The sequence below is a fragment of the Anser anser genome, assembly GCF_964211835.1.
Source record: "Anser anser genome assembly, chromosome: 18".
NCBI lineage: Eukaryota > Metazoa > Chordata > Aves > Anseriformes > Anatidae > Anser > Anser anser.
The window spans coordinates 5,019,434-5,039,390 of NC_139739.1; the positions used below are offsets into that span (position 1 = coordinate 5,019,434).

General features: G+C 40.1%; 1 protein-coding gene across 5 annotated transcripts in view; it reads left to right on the forward strand.

Moving 5' to 3' along the window:
* The window catches only part of TMEM132C (transmembrane protein 132C), a 205,531-nt gene that overhangs the window by 41,986 nt on the left and 143,588 nt on the right, over window positions 1-19,957 (forward strand). For all 5 annotated transcript variants that reach the window (XR_014573649.1, XM_083804468.1, XM_083804467.1 and 2 more), the window contains exon 2: window positions 17,596-18,484. Coding sequence is in view for 4 of the 5 variants with exons in the window: in XM_083804467.1 (XP_083660593.1) it covers window positions 17,596-18,484 (889 nt within the window). In the remaining variant the exon portion in view is untranslated. The remainder of the gene's footprint in view (window positions 1-17,595; window positions 18,485-19,957) is intronic.

The following is a 19,957-nucleotide window of genomic DNA, read 5'->3' on the forward strand; positions in this document are numbered from 1 at the left end:
TCATCTTATGCTAGTTACTGGAGATATGACATTAATTGTGTTGCAGTGTTTTAACTGTGACCGAGTACCTCTGCTAGGGGCTTGACCAGCTGGGTAGAAGGGTGTTGGTTGCCCTAAGATTATTCTGTGCTAACAGTGCTCATGGAATAGCTAACAGTGCAGGAATCGGTGGTGGGAGAAAGGTTAACTGTTGTACCAGTACTTGTTCTTGGATAGTTTATGAAAGACATGTCATATTTAGAAGTACAAAGGTGGACCAACTCTTTCTGCCATGTGTCCTGCTGGAGAGGCAACCTTGGTGTTACAGGAAAACTGCTGATTGAGTTGCGCAAGGGCTTCTCTGCTGGCTGATATCCAGGGCGGGACAGATTCTTGGCTGCAAAACCAGCTGTCTGTTTGTCATTTCAGTTGTCAGTATTGAATGTGCAAAGGGAAGGTCTAAGATAGACTGAAAAGATGAGAACAGCAGTATAGCTGTGAGTCAGCATCTCGTTTGCTGTACTTGGCTTTGGTGTTAGGACAGAAAGATTTAGTAATTATATATGGTAGTTTATTCAGCAAAGAGCAGTTCCTATAACCTTCAAACTGAAAACACCATGTACACTGAGAAAAATAATATCCATTACCTCTAAAATCTTAAGTGTACAATAAGGCTGGCTGTTGGGTTTTGAAATGCTGAGCAGTAAACATTCTGCTTAAGTTTGCTTCTATTTAAAATTGAATCTCAGCAGATTTATATGCAAATTTCATCAAGAACCAATCTTTGTTCAGCCATTGGTGTGTGGATTTTTCATTAATTTGAAAGCATTTAAGAGGAAAAGAGCCAGTGTTTTTCTAATTGGGTAAGCTAAAGTAAAATTGCTAAATCCATATGTAGGCACCAGACTGATTTGTTTCTTAATGGGGCTAATTTTGCTGAGACTTGAGGGAGCTTAGCATCTCTAAAATCAGGTTGCATATGTAGGTGTTTAAAACAAAGGAAAGAGGCTGGTCCCGCTCCTAGGTGTAGGTGCCCACTGTGGGGCATGCATTGTATTTGCATAGTGGTCTTGGGGAAACAGTTTAAAATATTGCTGGAGTCTAGATTATGTTTTGTGTGAAAGTTATAATTTCATATATTAGAAAACTTTTTTCAATTTATCATGCCTAGGTTTTCACATGTCAGTCCCAAGCACCAAGGAAGTTAGGAGCAATTTCATCAACTTAACTGGATTAGTATCATGCCCTTATTCTTAGCAGGAGTCAGACTTTCTTTGTCTACTGTAAAAACATTACTGAGAATGAAATCTCTGCACTCCATAGAGTGAGAGTGGTATCAAGTATCTAGCATGAAATAAATTGTACTATCTCCTCTTCTCCCACCTGTATTGATGTTGGCATCTTATGATGTAGGAAAATATAAATTAAGTAAGGTTTTATGAAAAATGGTAAAGTTTTCATTTTCTTTGTGAAGTTTGACTCTAATGTACTGATGCATGTTAAGGTGTTGCAGTTCTGTAATATTAATAATGTCACTTTCCATTACATTCTCAGTCTTTCAAAGATCAATCCCAAGTCATTTCTGAGCACTAGTTAAGGCCACAGCACTTTTCTGCAAAAGAACTCTTACTCATTTTACTTGGTGCCTCTATCTACCTATAAATAGATGAGATGGTCTAAGGTAATTCAGCAAGTCTGGGAGAGATATAGTCTGCAGATATAGTCTCTGCTATAGAATTACCTTAGTGTTATTATTTAAAGATAATAAAACCTTCATCTGAATTTGGAGTTTACTATCTTAGTGTGATTACAGTGGAGAGTCATATGGTTTATTCCTGACCAGTGAATTTGAAGCATTCTGTTTCTGTCATTGTTGCTTCTACAAATAATCACTTAAAAACCTGCAGTGATCAGAAGCTGAACTATACGTTTGTGTTTTAAATAGTTAAAATTTGTTTCCAACTCTTTTGCATTTGAAAGGGCTCTGTCCTATAAGAATATTTTGCATTAGTTCTTCTCTAGTTATCAGTATGCAAACTTTCAGAGGAACAGAGCTGACAAAAGCCTCTTGGAACAGCAGGTTCTTTGGCAGCTAGTAAGTTCATTATGCCTACTGAAGTGCTATGGGAGGCTGAAGCAGAAAGACAAGAACCTGTGTGGAATATGCTTTTTACCTGTTCTGCTGTGGATTAAATGAAAACAGGTTTTTGGCTCTGAGCATCTGTGCATAAATTCAGTCTGAATAGGAGGCAAGTTATGAAATGAGATCAGCTCTGAACAATAATACTAACAACAGCTAATCTTAAAAAAAAAGAATATAAATTGCTACCTTTTGAGCAGCCAAAGCGAGTCGGGCTTGTGTAGGTTCTTAAATTTTGCCAGATTTCATATTGTTCCATATTAAGGCTAGTTTTCTTGTATGTTTCAAAACAGGTGTGAGCATTAAGAGGGTGTACATCTTAACCTAAGATGACTACAGGTGTAGGATGCTGTGTGTAACAGTATTATTTTAATCCACTTTATTAATATCCCCTCCCCCCCTTCTGACCTAAGGAGACTTTTCTGACCTATTCTGCTCCCTGTGACTTCATTTGCATTCTCCAGTGCATGTTCCCATTGTTCTGCTGCCATCTATGCTCAGCTGGTAGGGAAACAGTTACCAGGTTGATGCAACTTTCAGTTACTGCCTGGCTGGGCTGGATCTGAACCAGGGATCTGGAGGAGAGTTGCTTTTTCATTTAGCCAGTTGATGGGGAGGTTCTAAAGGACAAATGTAAAGAATGGTAATTGTTTAAGGAGGAAAAAACAAGTGGGGCAACTCATACCAAATGCTAAATGTCATTAACAATAGCACTATTAGGATAGCAGGATAGCACATTGTGCAAGAGAATCATCTTCCATCCTTGATGAAATGATTTTTCTGGAGTGTGGTGTGTACGTTGCTGGTGGCCTGCAAACCTAGTTTCTGAATCTCTGCAAGCATGTAGATCTAAAGCATACACTAATCTCTTTTGAATTTGGCTGTGAAGTCTCTGCCAGCTTTCTTTATTGTAGAGCGGAGCCCATGTAGGGGGGAACTCTTCTCAAGAAGCTGGCATTTCTTTGCTGTAGACTTGATGTGACACTAGACAAGTTATCATTCTATCTGCATAATGATTGTTTCCCTGTGAAATAAGGGTAGTAGCACAGCTCTTGATGATAAGAACTGTAAGCTATTGTGGCAGAAGGAAGGGATGCCTAATTATTACAGACAGCCACACATTTCTTTAGCATTTCATAGTATGTAGCCCAAGTCAGGACTAAGGTGCACAGGCAGAGAACATGCAAGCAAATCTGCACAGTGCCTCCACTATAGCTGGTTCTAATTAGTCATTTTTATGAGCTCCAGAGTCAGACAAAAATGAGGAGCCCTCCCCTTGTGTAGTTTCCTGTTTGCTGGGTGCATGTAAAAGAGATCTGGCTATGATGTATGTTAATAATGAGCTGATAATGTAAGCCAGCTGAGAGATGGGGAGTTAGTCTGGTCTGCTGCCAAGTGGGAGGTGAAAGTTCAGGAACTGACTCATGTTGCCAAGACCTGGTCCTGTGGAGAAGGTCTGCCCATTAATAGATTGAGTTTCTCATTAGGGCTACACAGCATATGCTTACAGCTTTGGGGTTTCAAGCTGAAACCCAATACCAGTAAATGCCTGCTGAACAGAGTGGCAGATTTACTGGTAAATAAAGGATTAAAGGAACACTTGGCAGGGTTGTTGGACTGGAAACCTGACTGGCCTTTGAAGATTACTCCATATTGTAGATCCTCCCTTAAAGTTTATTCTAAGAAGAGACTTGTTCTGCAATTTACCTTGCAGCCCACAGGGCTGGAGTTTTACATTGTCTACTACTTTTCCTTGATACCTATCAAGGGTGCAAGATGCTCATCTCTGTCTTCTAAACCAAATGCATGCTATTGCCTCTAAAGTAAAACTGCACCAGTAAGTTTTTAGCTCTGAGGAGCCTGATATAAACAAGCTCCCCTCCTGCCTCTTGCAGGCTTTGCTTTTCCATGGAGAGCGAGTACCATACACTAGATTTCACAGCAAGCAGCTCAGTATTTACAGCATCTCTGAAAATACCCTTGTTTCCTTCTGTTTTGAATGAGGATCTCCAGCAAGCTAGCACAATTGCCTGCTTGGGTTACAGCATGTGATGTTTATTACAGCCAGCATGAATGGAGTGCGTATGTGGCTAAACAGCTTTAGCAAACTTGTATTCAGACAGTTTTAAATAGACTTCTATATATTTATATATATATATATATACACACACATACACAGTGGTCCAGAAGCCCAACAGCTGACGAGTGTTAATACAGTACTCTGGGGCTTTAGGGTGGCATTTTCTTTATATGCCTTTATTGAAAAGAAAGATGATTCCCATTAAACTTTAGAGTTTTGAACTTGTGCAACACGATGACTCTTGTGCCACTTGGCTTCAGCTGGCTAGCTTTACCTGGGGAAACATGGAGTCAAAAGGAACTGCAAGATAGGCTTTGTAAACTGCTCAGTGTTTGACTAGTGTATGGTAATATGCTTAATAGAGTTACCTTTTGCTCTTAATTAATTTAACTATTGTTTTGTTAAGTAATGAAGGAGACAAAACTGCAAATGTGAAGGCAGCAGTGGATTTTATCTAACCCCTCTTCCAACATAAGGCTTTTCTTTGTTCCTGCCTGCCCAGAAGCCACAGGCATCTTTAATCATTGCTGAAATTGTATTGTCTTGATCCCAATAGCTGTGCTAGACCACAGTCTCTTTTGATGCAAGACATCTGGCTTCAGTAAAGTTGCAATAGAGAGAAGGTATCTGGCTTTTTCCTTCCTCAGACATGACAGGACAAGTCAGTCTGAGAGGTCAAGACTTGGATTTACAGTTTATCACAGAGAAATGAATTGCATTTATTAGTGTATATATGCAAATACATATTTGTGTATGCGTATACACGCACACAAGTATATATTTCACCATAATGTGCTCTTTTGACTATGTAAATCTTATTGCTTTTTTGTAAACCAGAACTAGCAAAAATTTTTCAACCTCAAAAGGAGCCTTTATCAGATAGCATAGGCTAAACTGTGGGTGTGGAGTCCGCTAGGTTTAGTTTTTCCTCTGAACCACTTTTTTTTTTTACCACTGACTGTAAGAAAATTCATAAGGCAGAGGCTTTTTGGAGAACGCTGCCTGGGAACGAGCAGTTGGGGCCTAGTATAGATCAATAAGAAAGTACACGTGGGTATACGAGGCATGTGGCAGGCTTGTCTGTGTTTTACCATAGGAGTGCAAGAGGCTCCTCACCTGTCATGTTAGCACAGCGAGGCAGCGCTGCCGAGCAGTGAGGACAGCCCTGTGCGGGGGCTTGGGGTCGGCCGTAGCAGGGGGTGAAAGCCAGGCTTTTACAACCTCTTGGGCTTTGAGTGTGCCTTGGTCTTGCAGCGTCTCACTGACAAAACAGCCCTTAGCACTTCGTATTAAATCAGTTGCTTTTTTTCAGCTGTAATGCCTTCCTCTGCTGCTAGTTCCTTTGTCACCCGAGCTGATGGGATTGCATGCTCACAAAGCCGACAGTGAGTGAGTGCAGCTGATGCTGCCAGCAGTGAGAGTGGACAGTGTTCGTTGTATTGAGACATCTTTAGCTAACCACATCAGCTTCTCTGGCCCTTAGGGGGCAGATTAAAACACTCCTAATGTTTAATAGCATAAATCCTGAGGAGATCTTATGTAAACATGTTCAGTGAGCACTCATTAATTTCCCTTGGGAGTCAGGCTGAATGAAGATGCTTTTCAAAGAAAGGAAAAAAATAATTTTATCTTTAAGGACTGCACCTGTTGGGGAAAAAATGTAGGAGGCACTTGTACTTTAAGCTGTGTGAATTAGGGATCTGTGGCAGAGACATGAGGGAGGTTTGGAAGTTATATTAGGAGAGGACAAAAATAGTGCTCGCAAAATGTATAGCAAGGCTCTGTTTCATTGATTTGCAGGGAGGTCTTGCCAATTCTTGAGCAGCAGCACTTTAGGCGTATGACACATTCAACCTCTTAGAAAGACAGTGCAAGTGTCATTTGCTCTGTGTAATTTTGTGGCACTCAGCATAACAAACTCACATCCATCATGGTCATTTGTCTTTGCCAATGACTTTAAGGACACTAGAGAAGCAACAGCAAGGTAGGAATCTTAGCAAAGAATTATGTTTTAACCAGCCCCAGAAAATAAGTGTACTTTGCTACACCTTCAGAGGTGTGTGGGCCAGCTCTGTCTCTTTCATGAATGCACTCTGCATAATTCCTTACTGAAGTCTCACCACCAAGACTTTGCCCTACTTTGTACGCTGGATCCGGGTTCTTGTAATGTATCTTCATTTTAGGCACGTCCTGTTTTTTGGCTTGCAAGTTTATTCCTTTCAAGATAAAGTTTGTACCAAAGAAGAACTTGGTCTCATTGGTTTTTGTATCCTAGTTCCAAAAGCGGAATTGCCAGATGTCCTCTCCCAGACACTTTCCTCAGGTATTGCACAGATGGTGTGTTGTGGTTTGACCCTTTCAAGACAGATGATAGCAAGACAATTAGAGCAAATGAAGTAGACTTTAGAGAAGAAATTCTAAATCATGCTTTCCACCTTAAACAATAAAAACAGAATTAAGAGCATGTGTGCATAATTCTTTCTGCATTTCCTCACCATGATTAATCATTCTTTGAGGTTTACTTGTGTCCCTCAGGATTCCTTCTTCCGAATCTCATTCGTAACCTTGTCATTTTGACTTTCCCATGCCCATTACTAACACCACAACCACTGTAGTGCTTTGTTCTTCCTGTCGTTTCTTCACCCACTCACTTCCCCATTGCAGGTAAGCTGGAGAGAGCAGTTCACAGAATGGCCAAAGTTCATCTGCTATGGGAATGGGATTTTAGGGACCCTCTTCCCTCCTACTTCAGCCCAGCAGCACTGATGTTCACCAAACCGACCATCCAGTGGCTGTTGTGGAGAGCTGGGATGCTGCCAGCTTTTGTTAGTCAGGATGAGATACTTGAGAAAAAACAATTTGGGATTTTGGGGAGGGGCTGTTCATCCCAGTATCCACTGGTTTTTGATGTGTTAGCAGCAGCTAGTTTTCTCCATGTGGATGAGAGCAGACACCAAATGGGATTGTACCGCTGCTGCTGGTGTAGCTCTTCAGTCTTCTCAGGAGGAAAGGTGGTAAGTTGGCTAGAAGCAGCCACTGGACTGAATCCAGTCTGCAGGCTACTAGATGAGCCTGGATTTCAATAAAAAGGCTGTTTACTTAGCAGTATCACTAGCACCTGTGGTGCCACAGGGTGCTTCAGGATGCCTCTGAAACACTACCGCAAACCAAGTGGTAGCCAGGGCTATTTCTAGTGCTGCCTTTCCCACCCTGTTTTCCTTGGGCTTAGGGCAGTTTTTAGGAGGGATTCCTCCTTGTCCCCTTCCTGCTTTCTCTTCTGATGTGGGGCCTTTTCAAATGGAGAGAGAAGGCTATGCAAGTTTGAAGAATAGGCACTGCAAAAGAGCCACCTCTTGTAGGTGATATCACCTTAAAAGCAGCTCTTGGAGGTGCTGTGACCACAATAACACAAGTGCTTTAGCTATCCCTTTTAATTAATTCCTCAAAGATGGTGTTTAACCAGATAGATTTCTGCTTGATTTCTGTCCTGCTGCTGTTGGTGTGGTGGGCTTCCTTTGTGCTCGGGGACAAAGAATTGCTTGGAGGTTAAAGGTGACACAGAGTTCATTTCCTGAAGGGGCAAGGCTGGCCCCCACCCCCACCTTCATTTCTCAATTAATTGCCTCATAGATCCTTGTGGCACTTGAAATGGAGTTGATTAGTGGAGTTGTAGCCGGGACAGTGGGATATCCTGACATGTTAAGGCGCAGCACTACAAGCAGGTATTGAAAATGTGCACGCGTTGGCTGGTACTGTTCCAAATGTATCTGTAGAGGAGGAGAGAGAACAGGGATGAGTGTTGTCTTTTACTCTCAAATGAAGTTCTCGTACAAATACATATTTTTTTTTCTTTCTGTAAACAACTAGAAAAATAACCTGTGGGGGTTGGGTTTGTAGCTACTGTAGCATACCGTTTTTCTGACTTTAACAGAGCTTTATTGATTATGCCAGTGGAGAAACTTTCCTGTGAGTAGAATTCTGCAACGCTTAATATAAATCAGTACTTCTGTGGTCATTTTTTTGCCACAAATTAGTTATTTTGTATCAACTTTGCATAGATATTTGTAGATGCCAAATGGGATGACAAATCTGGAAGGGGTTCATTTCATCATGGAATCCAAACACTGAAATATAAGATGCCAGTTATGAGTGTATCAAGACGTATGCTAAAAGTATATTAACCCTAGAGAAAGCCTTCTCCATATCTAATAAGTCCTTTTTTTCCATGTTTAATCTTAGAATTATTAAGTGTCTGATTGTACCTAGCTCTTGGAGTAACATCCCTTATATCTGTGTAATGCAGCGCATAGCGGAGATGGTGTGGGCCTTTTGGCACTAATGTAGTATAGAGTCCTTTTTGTTTGTGTCTCTGGCTTTATTTCTAATTAGCTTCTCAGAACATACCTATTTAACAAGAAAAATTATTTTCCCTTTTTCTTACTGAATGGTGTGGGGGGGAAGTATTGTAATTCATTTATTGAATCCTGTGTCCTCTCCCTACACCTGTGTAGCTGCCAGCTCTGTCCGGCATAGATCTGCACACTACTCATGCTGAGCTTTGTACTCTCAGTTCGTGTTGATTTTTGTGGCAGTGGAGAGTGCTGAGCAAATTGCACCATTCAGACTGTAGGACCCTAATCTCTTTTTAAACAAGGAGCCTGTGTAAAGCAATTTAATGTCTAAACAGAGGAGTGATGCCTATCAGCATCTAACAAAGACTTAAACAGCAAAGGAAAGCACAGTGCTGTTAAATGAGAGACAGAGGCGTAGGACAAGAGATTGACACATTGCCAAGGCTAGAACTATTTGTTCAATGTTTGTAATTTGCGTGTCTTTATTTCTGCAACACTTCAGTAATTATTTTTTTTACTGAGATATCACAGTGATCAATTACATTAATATTCTGGCCAAGGTTTTGAAATATCATGGGAGATTGTCTCAAATTTAGCTTAAGAACATAGCACACAATCTGCTGAGACCTGTTTTTCACTTAATTGTACTCCTGTTAAAATTAGACCTCTTCAGCAGAGTGTATTCAATGGGAAAACAAGAATCCAGATCTCTGAAAAGTTACTGGTTAAATTGAAAAAACCTGGTGATACTGTCTACTTGTTCCCCGCTTGTTGGCTTCCCCTGGGTCATTTTTCCTGTTTAAAAAAAAAAAAAGTCAGTGCTTTACCCAGTCTTTCTCAGATGAGCTCAATGTTGTACTTAATCAAAAATTAGTCAAAATTCTCTATTAAAGAAGAGAAGCTATCATGAAAGAAACTGTCTTGTAGTCGTGCCCTATGGCTACCACATGTTTTCAGGAGAGCTGGGAGTAAACTCGGGTATACTAAATCCTTCTCCCCTTCTATACAGCTGTCAAACAAAATCAGCTTAAGTGTTATTTGCTTTGGATTTGTAGTGCTGACACAATAAATGAATGCAGAATCCATGGAGTTTACCACAATGAGACAAACAGTGTTGGAACGAAAGGCCATCATATGACATTTTACCTACTGTATGTTGCTCTCAGGGTACTGACATTTGCAGTTACTGGCAAGGGGAGGAAAGCCTGGGAACTTGAATAGTGTGTGTATGGAAGTTTTTAGAACCTTATCTCTCAACAAAAGCTGTCATTAGCAGAAATTTGAGTTCCAGATATTTATCTTTGTTTCTAAACAGTAAACTAGCTTCAATACGTCAGATGGCTGCGGCGGTACAGACATTCAGTAATGTCAGCGCTGGCAGTAAGAGTTATTTCTGAAACCTTCACTGACCTTTGCATATACACTGTTGTTTTACAGACTTTTAAGGTCATCAACTAGTCTGAGAAAACAGTTTATAGATTTCAGTCCTGAATGTCAGACAGTCTTTGACTAACATGTCTCAGTTATGTGAATTGAGGGTGATGGAGAAGATAGGTTTTGCAATGCAGTAAGTCGAGGGTGATGTATAGAACGGTGACCATCCAAAATTGGAGCTTTCAGACTGTCATTAAAAGACTGGAAATGCATTTCTAACGTGCAGTTCTCTGAATATTTTCATTTTGTGTTTCCAAATTAGAGTTTTAAGAATCTTTTCCTGTTTGTGAAGAGACTGTGCATCACAAAACAGTATTTGTGGTTTGTACACATGTGCCTGCAGCCTCAGTAATCCTGAGGAAAATGGAGCAACCTAGCAGATGTCGGATAATGCTTTATATTGCAGAGATCTAATCCTGGTTTCTAATAGATAAATACTGAAAAATAGATAAATACTGAAACAAAGAATTTTACTTGTACTTAATGCCATTACCCTATATAGTCTGCATATCTTTCCAAACATGCAAATCCTTAATTAAAGTCTTGGTGTGTTCTTGGTCTCTGTACCTTCCTACCTTGCAACGAGTTCCATCATCTAATTGCACCATGTATGAAAAGATTTCTTCTATCCACCTTGATTTTTTTCACTTAGTTTCACTGACAGACCCTTTTCTTTTAGTATGTTAGAGAAGCACAGAAGTTCTGGTGTATCTTTGTTTATGCATTATTTTAGGTAATTTTGTGGTGTTCCCTGATGGTTTTGAAATGACTGTTCTGTTTCTGCTAGAGAAATATAGGTGAAATGTGTCTGTTTGTACTAAATCAACAAATGTCTGTTGAGATTTACTAAAGGTTTTGCCTGCTGCAGGATACAGGAGATAGATTCATTAAGGACATGCTTTCAGTATGTGGGAGAAGCCTATATAATGGAATATTATTCCAGTTTTCATTTACAATAAACAGAGTGAAATCTGGTATTCTGTCTCCCTGAAATCAAATAGGACGTTTGTTCAAAATAACTGATTAAATCATCTCCTGACAGTCTTTATCTGATGTAGCATAATTGAACTCTGATCTAGGCTTGATAAGGTTCTATCTATACCTGGGTTAAAATGTGTGGTTGGTTACCGAGGGTGTCTGTTCCCATCTATGTGAACAGGGAATATACAAGTCCAAGTTAATTAACAAAACACTCAATTGTATACTTGTCCTGTGACTTCGAGTCTCAGTTTAATGAAACCTGGATCCTAAAATTCTGAGAAAATAGTTAGCAATCATTTAGTTGACAGAATTGCCCTCGTTGGGTGCTCACAGGATATTTGAGAATAGACTGTAATTTCCCTCAAACATGTTCAGTATATGGATTTCTTTGACAGATTTGTTTCCACAGTTTATTTTTAACTTCACAAATTGGTCTCAAGCATTCACTGTAAGCATTTGACACTTGACATTGCCTATGTGCAATTAGTCAAAGAGTCTCTGTTCTCTCACTGGATGAGAAAGCATATCTGATGGGCAAGCATGAGAAATAGAAAACATGGTTTCTGCAGTTACCCTGTCATGTCAGGTTTTCAATTGATTTTTTGAATGGTCATAGGTCCATAGATTTTAAGCCAGAAAGGAGTAGTAGGCTCTAGTTATCCCTGTACTGAAACTGTAACTTGCAGTGAGAAAAAAAAAAATGTATCTTTCAGAAATGAATCCAGTCTCCCTATAAAGAAATGGACAAACCATTATTTCTGCCTGTAATTTATGCAATGGTTAATCAACCTCACAGTTAAAAATGCTTCATATTTTTAATTTGACCTTGTTTGATTTTTAAGTTTCAGCTGACCTTTGTAATATGAAATATCCTTTTCTAGATCTTAAGGAAAGAGAGCTAAGAGGGGATGAGAGTACAAGGTCATCCTGAAATCTAAATGAATATTCACAGGCATTTATTTCTTGCCAGATTTGCTGAGCTGTAGTTTTAAGAAAAATACTTGCTACAAGATTTTTTTATGCTTTGAATTTACTAAGTGTGCTGCCAGTGTGGAAAAATAAGGGAAAATGGACAAGAAAACATAGCTGTTGATGTTTTGTGGTGAAGAAAACATCTGTAAGGATTTAAGTGCATCTTTTCTACTTTTATTCTTTCCCTACTCTGTTTGCATTTGCTGATTTGGAGCATGTGATTGTCCGTGCAACAGTGGGACAGGTTTGGACTAGTGGAAAGAGTCATGGAAGAGAATTCAAGGACGGGGATTTCTGTGAGAGGATGGCTAGTATAATGCTTAGAATATGTTTAGTATTGCTGGATGCAGGGGTAAAATGGGAACGGGAATACACATAAGGAGAAGGGATAGCTTTTAAATGGTTTGCAGGATTTGTGGTGGCGCTGTAAATAAACAATATCTATTTTTAATATAAAAAAGTGGCATGTAATTTGGGAAAAAATAGTACAATGCAGCATTCAGTTACAGCTATGACAGCTATGTTTAGGAATGGAGGGACAAGTCAGTGGGTAAAGCAGTTATAAAAAGGAAGGAGAAGATCCTGCGTTGGAAGTTACAGACTTCTTGGTGGAAGCTTCAGCTGTGCTGATGTGGTAATGGAACACAGACTGAAATTTGTCTACCAGTTTTCACATGGTTTGTTTCCTGGAATGAGTATTTGCAAATGTGCCTTTATGAGGGCCATGCAAGGTACAAAGAAAGATTCTCACATTAGTCCTCTTTCACAGGCAGATGTCTTCTGTTCTCACTGGCTTTCTCTGGCTAGGAGCCTTCTGGCTGGAGGGACAGGCAGATGGTTTCCTTGAAGGCTTGGTGGCTTATCAAACATCAGTCAGCAAAGATGCCTGGCCATTGGCCAGTAATCTCCCACCCATGAATGAAACCCTTAATTCCCAATCCAAAAGAAAGTTGTTTCAAACCAACCTCATAAAAGGTTGGCTTAAATATATTAAACCTTTATGACTGTTCCAGTGAATCCAGCACCCAGGGCTCCAGCTCCATGTGAAATTCCCCTAAAGAAAATTCTTCTTACATTGAAATCCAAGAAAAAATAATGCAGATCAGAATTCACCATTTCATATCCAGCTCCAAAAACAGACTCGTTAGGTAATAGGAATTTGACCTGGCCTGTGACGCTGGAGCCAGTGATGTCTTCAACAGATGCCTGTTTGGGTTCAGATGAAGTGCTGCAGAAGCATGTGAAGCCAGAAGGATTAGAAAGTCACTAGGCTGTTGCAAAGGAGTAATTACTTGTAAGCCTTAACTTTTGTTCTTGGCTAATTGTAGCTTTGTTTGCTGGTTCTCAGTCTTTGCAATGCTGGACTTCACCTCTGGACAATTTGTGGCTCTTATTTAATACAGAAAGGTAAAGCACTTGCTGCTTATTTGTGCCGTAGTTAGAGTTGGTCTTCAGTACAGAAATACTATTTCTGCAGTTCCATTCTTACCCTTGTCCATATTCTTGATTTCCATTTTGGTTTGTAGCGACGTGTAAGTTCTACTTATTTGAACCCGATATGTAAGGTCAACAAGCATCGTTCTCTGATGATCAGGGCTTTCAGATGAAGCACCCATGGCTTTTCAGGATATATTTACACCCTTCAGCTAATCTGTCTGAGGAAATGCAACTTCCCTGATGTGCATGTTTTAGATTTTTATAAATGCACTTAGCATTCCTGTGCAGAAACCCAGTTCCATTTTGCTGATGCAATTGTACCCACATTAGTAGCTGAACTGGCAGTGAAATACTGCTCCCACAGCTGGTACTTCCATAGTGGTACAACACTTCAATTTAGACCTTGCTTTAACACGAACCCCTCAAAATGTGCTTTGGTGGTTGAGGAGAAAAAAGTTCAAAATTGAGATGTATTCTCAAACATCTGAAACCACTGATAGGCATGGCTTCTTTTTTAAGAGGTGCTCCATTTTATTTTCTAAATAAGTAATCATTAAGTGTAGGATTACGTTGTCTAAAGTAAGTTGTGATACGAAACACAGAAAAACCTTGGCATCTTGTTAAATAGATTTTCTGATTAAATTTAAAAAAAAAAAAAAACACTTCTGTGGCAGAGCTGATTAAACATATAAAAATGTTCCTTGGAGATTTTGGTAATTAATTGTACCAGGACATGAAGGTTACTGGGTAGAGATTTGTGTAAAACAAACCCCTGAAATGATGGCCTTTAGTTGCTGATACATATGGCTGGGATTCTAAAATAAAGTGGACAGTTTTAACTACCAGCTTTATCAGTAAAAAAGGCTCAAAGCGTTTAAATAGATTGTCTAAAGCACAGCCATCACTGTAGAATTATAGCACTCCTTTACGTACAGTACAACAGTGGGTGGAAATCGTTCGACTGCAATAAAGGAGCAAAGCTTTTTCTCTTTGCTGTCATTCTGACCAAGCAGATTTTGCTGATGTTGCTCAGTTTATTAAAGTGGAAGTTGCATGGCTGTTTTTCTTAATATTCAGCTAGGTCCTACAGACATCATCCATGTGATTGATTCAGAATAAATGGAGTGCCTGCACAAGAGAGACCACCGTCAGTCTGAGTATGTGCTACAGCAAAAGCCCTGGGAATTGCAGGGAAACAGCTGTTAAGTTTCAAGCATAGATACTGATCAACAGCCCTTTGAAATCAAGAGTTTGTCTCTGCAGCCTGCTGAGTTTTTCTGTTTCTTTCAGACCTGTTGAAGCCAAAGGTATTCCCTCAGTAGCAGTGGCTAAGATGCCAGTTCTAGAGCAGGGTTTCGGTGAAATGTGTACCCATGTGTTTCACTCAAGTAATGCTTACGGGCAAGGAAGTGCTTATGTGCTTCCTTGAATTAGAGCTTCCTGCTTTCTGATATTACAAGGCTCTTGGCCTTAGAACTTTTTTTAGGTGTACTCTTTTCTAATGCCTTGTCGAGTCAAATTCAATATCCAAGCTGATCAGCAAGAAACTGAATTCTCGTGTAGCAAACCTTTTTTTTTTTTAAAGGAACAGTGGTAGCTGTCACATAAACTCTTTACACAGCAATTCAGAAAGTTAGCTCTATCTCAGCAGGCTGTGCTGCAGGTGAAGGGATTTAGAGGAAAGTGAACCTACACTACTACTGTTTCAGTAAACCAAGTTCCTGTTGTGTTTCTGGACCAGAAGGAATATGTAGGCTTTGCTGTTTCTTGAAAGATCCATGTTCCAAAATATTTACATTTCTTATTTCGGTATTATAGGGCTTGGGGATGTAACCCTAACAGAGCACTATTCTGATTCAGCTAAGGGAAAGTTGGCTCGCTTAAAAGTGAGTGCCATTATTTTGGGCAGGAGTGGCACCTGTACGTTCCTTTCCAGCAGAATTGAGATGTATGCCAAAGACTGGAGATTAACAGGATTGAAACAGCGTGCTACACTGAAGTTCTGTTTTAAATGTGGCTTTACTTGACAGGGTATTGTGCTGGTAATTCACTGCATGCTGATATTTTCACTGACAGGCCTCTTACCTTTCTTTTTTTGTCTTTTTGCCTTCTAATTTTTTTAATTTTTTTGTTCAGTCATAGCAGTTTCCTCATTTATGAGAAATAATTCTACCATTCAGTGGTGGTGCATGAATTAAACATGAGCGAGCACATCTTAATTCCTTATTTCAAATTTATGGCTGCCATCCTTTGAGAGCTCTGACTTTTTTTCCCCTCTTCTCCACCTTTTTCTTACATTTTTCTTAATTGCTAACACCTGCCTTCCAAAACTGTTCCCTTCCCCAGCAACGAGTAGTGCCAGCACACTGGCTACATGCATGCTCAACAAGATTGCAGTGAAGTTGTCTCTGTCAGCAGCAGCCATTTGGAGTAATGATAGTTATTGATTATTTATTACTTGAAAACATTTAATTAAGTTTGACTGGATAATTAGTATGCTAGCAGCCAGACATGCTAGAAAGACAGTGAATCTATTATTTGGAAAAAAAAAATAAAAAATAAAAAAATAAAACCCAACCTCAAGCTGCAGATCCTTGTGAGAAAGACAGTGTTTTATCAGCTATATAGGGTTTTAGAGATCATCAGGTGTTCCTGAGCTTCAGACAGGTCTGGGCATTATGCATTGTCCTTACTGTTGCCTTTCTTTAAAGTGGTAAACAAATACAGAACCTTAAATCCTGACTCTGATGGGATTCCCCAAGGATATTGGAACGGACATATGTCTGAGGGCAAGGTCTATTTTTAAGTACTAAAGACAGTATAGCACTAGATGCATCTTCATTCAATTACCCTTTGTACCTGTAGTTATCTCTTCAGAATGGGTTAGGAAGAGGGCTTGGGAGTATTAAGTAATCCGTGCGTTGTATTTTAAGGCTGCCCTCTATTATTTACCCCAAGTAGGCAATACATTTTCTTTCAACCTATTTATCACCAATATGTATGTTGTTAATCTTCATAATAGGCAAACATCATTTCAGTCAAAAGGAGTTCGATATTCAGCTTATACGTAAATTGGGCCAGTATGTACAAACCTACTAATTTATGTATTGTATTTTATGTATTATCTATACGCACAAAGCACTTGTTGAAATATTCCTAGCCTGTGGTACATATCTGTTTAACTTAGGAAGCTGATTTACAGTCAATATTAAATTACAGAGGTGCAGATCATAGTGCTAGAAATAGTAGTACAAGGGCAAGATTTCTTGACAGAGGAAGAGAATGAAATGGGATGTGTTAGTTCTTAGAAAAGCAATTTCTGTCTTTGTAGAACAGAGGCTGTATTTGATCTCTGGGCAGCGTTCCTTACAGGGGTGGTGATGAGCAGGCTTTTGAGGGCTGGGGTTCAAGGGACCTTAGCAATGTGCTGAACACTGTACGTGTGCTGTAACTGAACAGAAAGATTGAAAAGACAGCAGGGAAGTTTCTAAGTGGGTGGAAGGTTTAGGTGGGGATGGCATGGACAGAAGAAGAACAGTGGGAAAGTAACCCCCACTGGTGGTTTAAGTCACCCTGTTTATTTGTGAACTGGTTTTGTGAGGCTTTGACTCTGGCTTGTGGCCAGTCCATAAGAGAATTGGTGTGAGCAAATTTCAATATTTGAAGTTTTGTTAGGGAGGTGAGACGTTGCATGTGAGTGAAAAGTATCTGCACAAATAGAAGTGTCCTATTTCTCATGCAGGTGTCAGTCAAAGCATTCAGGGAGTTCCTGAAGTGAAGTCAGTTTCTCCACGTGATTTTGTTGTGTGTTAGGTGGGCACAAGGTTCTGTTACTTCCAGTTGAAAGGCAAGTGTAATATAGGACTAAGTTTTGCACGGACATTATCTATAACAGCAGGCAAAAGGAGTGAAATGCTCTGTTGCAGTTGGCCTGTCTGTATGCTGGAGAAAATGATCACCTGTATATGTGCATGTGTGACAAAACTATGCTAAATAAATGTAAGGTAGCACTGAAGTCTACATCACTTTTTTCTTGTATGTAACGCAAAAAAAATAAATAAATAAAAAATAGCTACATCTAAACATTTAACTTCAGTGTATATTTTTGCACCAAATGATAATCCCTAGCTCATCAGGTAGCTCCACTAAACTTGTAATAAACATACCTTGGAATCCAGAAGCAGACTTGATCTAACCCACATCACCTTTTCTTTTATTAGTGGCAGAGAGTCGAGGGGTCTTGGACAATAATCAGAGATTTTCTTCTTCACCAACTTACCTACCTGTGAGCTACCGGATCTTCAGTGCCGAGACATCTTTCTTCCTCAAAGAAGCCAACCAGGACTTCATGAGAAATTCCAGCTTGCAGTCCAGGGTGGAATCATTCTTCCCATACAAAGCCAAGAGGCCACCCGTGTTAAATGCCAGCTATGGACCTTTTTCCATTGAACAAGTTGTGCCCCAGGACCTAATGTTAACTTCCAACTTCTTTGGATCTGCCAACAAGTTTACTTATAACTGGAAACTCAAGGCCTTCATAATGAGTGACAAAATTTATGTGAGCAAACCCAAAGTCCAGGTCCTGTTCTACATCGTGGGCAGGGACTGGGATGACTACAGCACCACGGAGCGGCTGCCCTGCCTGCGGGTGTTTGCCTTTCGAGAGACGCGGGAGGTCAGAGGCAGCTGCAGGCTGAAGGGGGACCTGGGGTTGTGTGTGGCAGAGCTGGAACTCCTAGCAAGCTGGTTTAACCCCCCCACGGTTGTTACAGGCCGTAAGAAGCCACCTGATTTTTCTGAAGGGAGCCCTGTGGAGCTTTACTACGCTGTCCAACCAGGAGATGAGAAGGGAGAATGTACTGCTGAGGATGTAAGGAAGGGAAATGCTATCCGGCCAGGAAAAGATGGCCTGGATGAAACCACGTCCCACCTACAGAGGATTGGATCAGTCAGCCTCTATCGAGGCCAGGAAACTTATCAGCTAACGGAGCTACGGTTGGACAGTAACATTGTCATCTGGCTGCCCTCAAAACCTGTCAAACAAGGAGAAGTTGTGAACATTTATGTGACGATTGCCACCAATTCTACAGTGGATCAGTTCATACTCAGGTATGGTAGGTTGTTTTTTTTTTTTCCTGTTTCTAATGTGGTAGCACACAGATGTTGGGAGCAGGGGGCGAATCACAACCAATTTGCAGTTAACCCGCACTGGAGGTTGCTCCTAGTCATTGAAATCCATTATTTTTCTTGAACACTGTGAAGAGGACTGAAAGCCTCCATCAGTAGGAGGTTTTTTGACATGTATGCCATGCCATTTAACACATGCCGACATTAGGCAGCAAAGCACAAAATATGGCAATTCGCTGCCTTAGCGGGGCCATTTCTGCAGAATGACAGGCAGTGAGGCACCAGAAAAGTTCTCTGCTTTACAGGGCTTTTAAAATCTGCTTTTTATTGCACAGGCAGAGTTTAAACATAGCAAAACTTCAATTACCTGCTTTTCTCAAAGTGCTCTGACAGTGCTTTGCCTCTCCCACACAGCGGTTTTGTTATGAGAGCTCTTCAGGGAGGAGTTTTAACTATCTACTTGTGGTTAAGCAGCATTTGTCTTTGCCAACATGTATACCCTTTAAAATGAGACCTAATGTGTTTGATATTGCTGTGGTTTGTAAAGGACTGCAAGAATTGAGTGCTGTTATTTTGGACAGGAGTGGCAAAAGCAGTACCTGGGAACATAACAAATGCCTTACTGGTTCAGACCACCTTCCTTTCATTTCCTTCTTTAGGAGTTTCACTACCAATGAGATGAAAATCCTTTGAGGATGACAGACTGGAAAACTTGTTAATCGCTGAAATATTTGATGTATCTTTTTTTCTGGTTACCAGGCTTTGAATTCAAGGGAAATCTCCACGGTGATAAGCAACAATTGCTCTTTAAAGCCTCAGGGAATCAGAGTTTCCCAAAAGATTCTGCACATGAAAGTATTTATTTCTAAGGCTTATATGAATTAGATTAATACATAGTTGACAACTACCGAGGAGAATAGCCTTTAGAACAGGAAGTGTCGCTTGGCAGATAAAAGGCTTTTATTTTAAAAAGAGGGGATTTTAGTTATCCCAGAATCATTCTGATGTTTGCAGCTTTGGTTAAGTTGGTGAGATAATCTCCCGGACACCTGTTTACTGAGTGAAATCTCCGTTACAGAAGTCTTTTCTGACTGCGGTGCTTATCTTTTATTGAAAATCCTTTTTCATGAAATAGTAGAAACAGAATGCTATTCCACATAACAAGCATAGCTGTGGTGAAAGAAGAAATCCAAAGGCAATGAACTGGGTATTTGCTGGGTGGATGGGAGAGGGGTTCACCCTTTGAAGGTCTGCTTCAGTCTTTATCTTCCTGAAAAGGGAGTTGAAGATAAAAACAAGCTTGCTGCAATCTGATGATGTATTTCTTTGCTCTGAAATGAATCTGCCTAGGCAAGGGTGTCATTAGCATGCTGAGAAGTGCAATAGATAGAAATAGTAATGTGGGATATCAGTAGCTGCCTGTGTGACTTGCTGTTATGGAGAAAATGGATTCGT